The 6,118-nt window shown below is 31.7% G+C and overlaps 1 protein-coding gene across 1 annotated transcript in view; it reads left to right on the top strand.

The window, feature by feature from the left end:
• Positions 1-6,118, top strand: part of LOC106474399 (procollagen-lysine,2-oxoglutarate 5-dioxygenase 2-like) — a gene marked incomplete at its 5' end in the record, with an annotated part of 23,660 nt that overhangs the window by 10,414 nt on the left and 7,128 nt on the right. Inside the window, 5 exons of the mRNA XM_022402705.1 lie at positions 1,297-1,409; positions 2,873-2,936; positions 3,446-3,543; positions 4,174-4,275; positions 6,106-6,117. Of these exons, the coding sequence (XP_022258413.1) occupies positions 1,297-1,409; positions 2,873-2,936; positions 3,446-3,543; positions 4,174-4,275; positions 6,106-6,117 (389 nt within the window). The remainder of the gene's footprint in view (positions 1-1,296; positions 1,410-2,872; positions 2,937-3,445; positions 3,544-4,173; positions 4,276-6,105; position 6,118) is intronic.

Raw genomic sequence — 6,118 nt, 5'->3', positions numbered from 1 at the left:
GCACTGTTTAACATGATGTACTTTATTATCTTTGTTCTTTTGTTTTTGTTCTGTTTTTGAGTTCAGTAAGACAGAAGCAATGTTTAACATGATGTACTTTATTATCTTTGTTTTTGATCTGTTTTGGAGTTTAGTAAGACAGAAGCACTGTTTAACATGATGTACTTTATTATCTTTGTTCTTTTGTTTTTGTTCTGTTTTTGAGTTCAGTAAGACAGAAGCAATGTTTAACATGATGTACTTTATTATCTTTGTTTTTGTTCTGTTTTTCAGTTCAGTAAGACAGAAGCACTGTTTAACATGATGTACTTTGTTATCTTTGTTCTTTTGTTTTTGTTCTGTTTTTGAGTTCAATAAGACAGAAGCACTGTTTAACATGATGTACTTTATTATCTTTGTTTTTGATCTGTTTTCAGTTCAATAAGACAGAAGCACTGTTTAACATGTTGTACTTTATTATCTTTGTTTATGTTCTGTTTTCAGTTCAATAAGACAGAAGCAATGTTTAACATGTTGTACTTTATTATCTTTGTTTTGTTCTGTTTTTCAGTTCAATAAGACAGAAGCAATGTTTAACATGTTGTACTTTATTATCTTTGTTTTTTATCTGTTTTCAGTTCAATAAGACTGAAGCACTGTTTAACATGATGTACTTTATTATCTTTGTTCTTTTGTTTTTGTTCTGTTTTTCAGTTCAATAAGACAGAAGCACTGTTTAATATGATGTACTTTATTATCTTTGTTCTTTTGTTTTTGTTCTGTTTTGGAGTTTAGTAAGACAGAAGCACTGTTTAACATGATGTACTTTATTATCTTTGTTTTTGTTCTGTTTTCAGTTCAATAAGACAGAAGCACTGTTTAACATGCTGTACTTTATTATCTTTGTTTTGTTTTTGTAAGAACAAAGATAATAAAGTACATCATGTTAAACAGTGCTTCTGTCTTATTGAACTGAAAACAGAGTTCCGTTTTTCAGTTCAGTAAGACAGAAGCAATGTTTAACATGATCTACTTTATTATCTTTGTTCTTTTGTTTTTGTTCTGTTTTTCAGTTCAATAAGACAGAAGCAATGTTTAACATGATGTACTTTATTATCTTTGTTTTTGATCTGTTTTCAGTTCAATAAGACAGAAGCACTGTTTAACATGATGTACTTTATTATCTTTGTTTTTGTTCATTTTTTCAGTTTAGTAAGACAGAAGCACTGTTTAACATGATGTACGTTCCTGCCTTTGTTTTGTTTTTTAGTTTTCTGGTTGAAAGTGTTTAAATTGGTCCTCACTTTTTAACTTTAGGGTTCATGGGTTTTGCACCACAGATATATAAGATTGTAACTCATGAGGTCATAGAAAACATGGATGATGACCAGTTATTCTACACAAAAATCTTTTTGCAGGAAGATCTGAGGGTGAGTTGTAATATAATATAAGATTTTATCATTTACATGTTTGAAGTAAAGATTAGTGTAAACTTGGAAAGAGGGTAGTATGAAATCCTTAAGGATATATACATCAGTTAATATATGCAGCATCGTACCTTAGCATTTAGTCACTTGTAGTCACAACCAAGTATCGAAAGTACCACGGTGTTATAAAATACCATTTGTGCCAAGAAGGTGTATAGTGATTTTCTTTGTTAGATTTTTTAATTGCTGACAAATAAGTACATGATCTCAAACTAATTGGGTCAAGACTGAATAACCCCTCATACATCGGTAACCGGCACTTAGCTGTGTGTCTGTCAGTGATAGTTGCCCCAGAAGTCAAATAAAGGGGCACCCTTAATGCCTCAAAATTTAAATCATAAGAAGATTTTTAAAAATAGTCTTAAACACACCTTGGAAGTACAGGAAGGTGTGCTCAGAAATAAAACTCTTGGTGACATATATAAAGACTTATGGACTAAAGTTTACCTATTTGCAATAACTCTAACCAATGCAAGCGACCTGTAAAGATCAAAACTAAAAAATAATATAGCTAGTTTAATCTACTAGTCTTAAGTAGGAGTATACAGTGTTATAAAACAAGAACTTTTAATAGAATAAACTGATTCATGGGCTAGGTATTCTTGCAGCTTTTGCCCCTTTTTGATCTACCTAACTCAAGCTATGTTTCTTAGCTGGTCATGGTACTTATCACCGTATCGGTTTCACGTTACTGTTTGAGCAAATGGGAGACGATGTAACTTGAAACAGTAGTACATAACTGGTTATGTTTCATGTTACTACCTGTTACCAAGATTCCAAAATTATTAAGTTTTTGTTACGGTCATTCTAAAGTTAATCGTCCATCTCCTGCTGTGTGTTACTTTAAAATTTTCCTAAAATAGTATATATATATATATATATATAAATACTTAGAAACAATTACTTGAAAACTGTTATTTTACTGCTGGAATTACCAATTAGGATTTTTAATTTAATTAATTTTTTCTATTATTTATGCACCAACTTGCCGGTAAGTCCACGACTTTGTTGGATACAAGGTCGTTAATAATATACGAGTCACACAAAGAAACATGAACAGGAATATTATCATTATTATAATTAATCGCACTAATTACTTCTATGTTTTAACACAGACGATTAGTAATTTACACTAAATTTTGTAAAAGTCAAGGACATAAAAATATTTGTACCCCACAAGCAGTGAATGATGTAACAACAACAAGCTGATAATCTGAGTGTTATAAGACAGTTATATTTAGTATCAATCAAAAGTTATTTTATAAAATTGTTGTATTTTCTTCTAATTGAAATGCACTCTAGTGTATGGCATCAATATTAATAAAGCCCTTTTAAATAATGTTTTAATCTGAAATGTAATTAAAAAATGTCTCTAATTAGCTTGTCACTCTTGTTTATTTCTTCAGAAAGATCTTTCCATCAAACTTGACCACAAAGCAGACATCTTCCAAAACTTAAATGGAGCTGTTGGTAAGAACTGTAAAAATATTTAATTTTTTTTCCTCTTGAAAAAAGTTTAGAATGTAAAGCAATTTTTTTATAGCTTGACATTTTCTATTGTACGGCTTTGACATTTTCTATTGTACGGCCTTGACATTTTTTTATTGTACGGCCTTGACATTTTTTATTGTATGGCCTTGACATTTTTCTATTGTATTGTAAATAGTGATATGTGCAACAGAAAAGCTGTCACACTTAACCTCAACAAGATAGAAATGATGGTTTTTGATCACAGAGTGAAGGCAGACAAAAAACTCGTGGCCATACAAAAGAAAAATGTCAAGGCCGTACAATAGAAAAAATGTCAAGGCCGTACAATAGATAATGTCAAGGTCATTCAATAGAAAATGTCAAGGTCGTACAATAGAAAATGTCAAGGCCGTACAATAGAAAATGTCAAAGCCGTACAATGGAAAATGTCAAGGCCGTAATAATATCTTAAGCCTACGTGAAACTTGACTCGTCGTATTATGTTCTAGGTGATGTGGAGCTACGGTTCAGTAGTAAAGACAGTTATTTGCACAATTCAGCATATGGAACTAATCCAATAGTTATTCACGGAAATGGACCAAGCAAGGTAAAAACGGTTTTGGTTTTATTATAACTATTTAGTGAAGGAGGACATAACTGATTATTAAGTTAATATCAGCTGTCGATGTGCTTAAACAAGTAAAACTCTTTTATTTTAATTCATCACCATGTTCTGGGATGATGTTATATTAATGAGAAAACAACATCTTCGTTTCTCCCCCCCCCCCCAAAAAAAAAGAGGGTTAATGATAGTAACGAGATGGAATACCATGACATAAATTTAATGTTAGTGAAATCAGTTGTATTATTCTTACATTTTATAATTCATTGCCATGAATATATTATTTGTTGATATCTTTTAACCATTTTATGGGGGTTACTTACACCAGAATAGTTATATTAGCATTTTTTTCAAAGGCTCCTGGTTAAGTTTATTATAAGCCTGAGACTTTCACCTTCTTGGCTGCTAAATTTTGAATTCTACTTTGGCTACAGCTGAAAGTGTTTTTCCTTCACTATGTTTCTACTCTGAGTAAACTCTTCAAACTTTAAAATCGATAAAATTCCAAATTTTGAGTTAAAAAACTTGTCATTCAGTTCACACCATTGTTAAACTTTAATTTGTGAATGTTCAACCAACTAGAAAATCTTTTTTTTCTTGTATTTTATTTTACAGGTGATCCTGAATTCACTGGGTAACTACCTTGCTAGATCTTGGCTGCCATCTGAGGGCTGTTTAGTCTGTAAAAAAGACACCATTAGTCTGAAAAAGAAGAAGGTATTAATTAATTTAAGTTTTATGGAGAAATGGGTTTATTAACATTGGCCATATAGTTTACTTCTGTCAGTAACATCACTCCTCAGTACTAATAAGTTTACTTCTATCAGTAACATCACTCCTCAGTACTAATGAGTTTACTTCTGTCAGTAACATCACTGTTCAGTAATAATAAGTTTACTTTCATCAGTAACATCACTCTTCAGTAATAATAAGTTTACTTCCATCAGTAACACCACTGTTCAGTACTAATAAGTTTACTTCTATCAGTAACATCACTCCTCAGTACTAATGAGTTTACTTCTGTCAGTAACATCACTCATCAATAATACTAATTTTACTTCTATCAGTAACATCACTCTTCAGTAATAATAAGTTTACTTTCATCAGTAACATCACTGTTCAGTAATAATAATTTCACTTTCATCAGTAACATCACTGTTCAGTAATAATAAGTTCACTTTCATCAGTAACATCACTCTTAGTAATAATAAGTTTACTTTCATCAGTAACATCACTGTTCAGTAATAATAAGTTTACTTTCATCAGTAACATCACTGTTCAGTAATAATAAGTTTACTTTCATCAGTAACATCACTGTTCAGTAATAATAAGTTTACTTTCATCAGTAACATCACTCTTCAGTTTCCAGGTGAATTAAGATACAAGAAATGATGTGAAGGAAGTGTGAGATAGTCAGTTTTATTGAAGGATATAAAAACATTGATTTTACTTGTCTTGGCAGATGCCTACCTTATCTATGTGGTAAAGCTGGGCCTGCGTATGTCGATACAAGGCCTGCGTACACTTGGCCTGCATATGGCAGACCCGGGTAAGCTTGACCTGTGTATCCCAGAGCCTGTGTACACTATCAGTTTACTAAGTTATTCACAGGTAGTTCCAATAAGTGGAAATTTTGTATTTGTTGTGCACAATGGGGAAAACATCTCAAAATACATCGGCTAATTACTAATATATTGATATCATTGAAAATGCACAAGAGCTGGTAAGTTTTACAGTTTTTATGAGACATGTCTATTGGTATGAAGATTGATTAGAAAGTGTGAACCATCTGCTTGTATATGTTAGGTATGCTTTAATTCCTTTCAAACTTATTCAATACATAGTAGTTGTTACGACAGCGGAAGGCACGTGACGCTGGTAACATGTCATGAGTTTCTAGAAGGATCATGACTGATCCTGGCAACTCTAGTGTTTGCCAGACACCCTCTATTTTTGTATATAAGCCCAGCAAATAAAGCGGAGATGAGGAGTGACGGTATATATAATAGCAGATTGAAGACCGATCATTGAGTCAAGCGAGCGGTACTGACCATAAGTAAAGTGCGTGAATCGTTGTAAGTTATAGCGTGTGTTTAAGTTAAAGTGACTGTGGAAATTCTGTTTATTGCAAAGTTGTATCGAGAAAGAATAAACTAGTTTTATTTAAGAAACGACTTGCATCGCTGAAGTTCCTCGGGAAGAATGTTTAAGGGAAATTATCAAACGAACAGAGACGTAACATAGTATTTTTTGGAGGATAAAATAGCCATTAAGCATTCTTAAAAAATAAATCCTGATTTTCTTGGTGTTTGAGTAATAATGAATTGTTATTATTAATTTAAGTAAAAGTTTTAACCCTTCTGAACTTTTTTTGGTTTGTTTTAGTTACATTATCGTTAACTTCTGAATTTGACGACTAAGGTATAATATGCCACAAATACAGCCTAGAAGAAAACAGGTATTGGCTAGTTTGTATTTATTATTTAATGGGTGTGGTATATATTTTTCTTCTGTTTTTGATTAACTATCATTACTTCCATTTTTCAGGTGTCAGAACTTC

This window comes from Limulus polyphemus, unplaced genomic scaffold (genome assembly GCF_000517525.1).
Source record: "Limulus polyphemus unplaced genomic scaffold, Limulus_polyphemus-2.1.2 Scaffold7172, whole genome shotgun sequence".
Lineage (NCBI taxonomy): Eukaryota > Metazoa > Arthropoda > Merostomata > Xiphosura > Limulidae > Limulus > Limulus polyphemus.
Note: the sequence above shows the minus strand (reverse complement) of the source record. Positions and strands in the feature narration are given on the sequence as shown.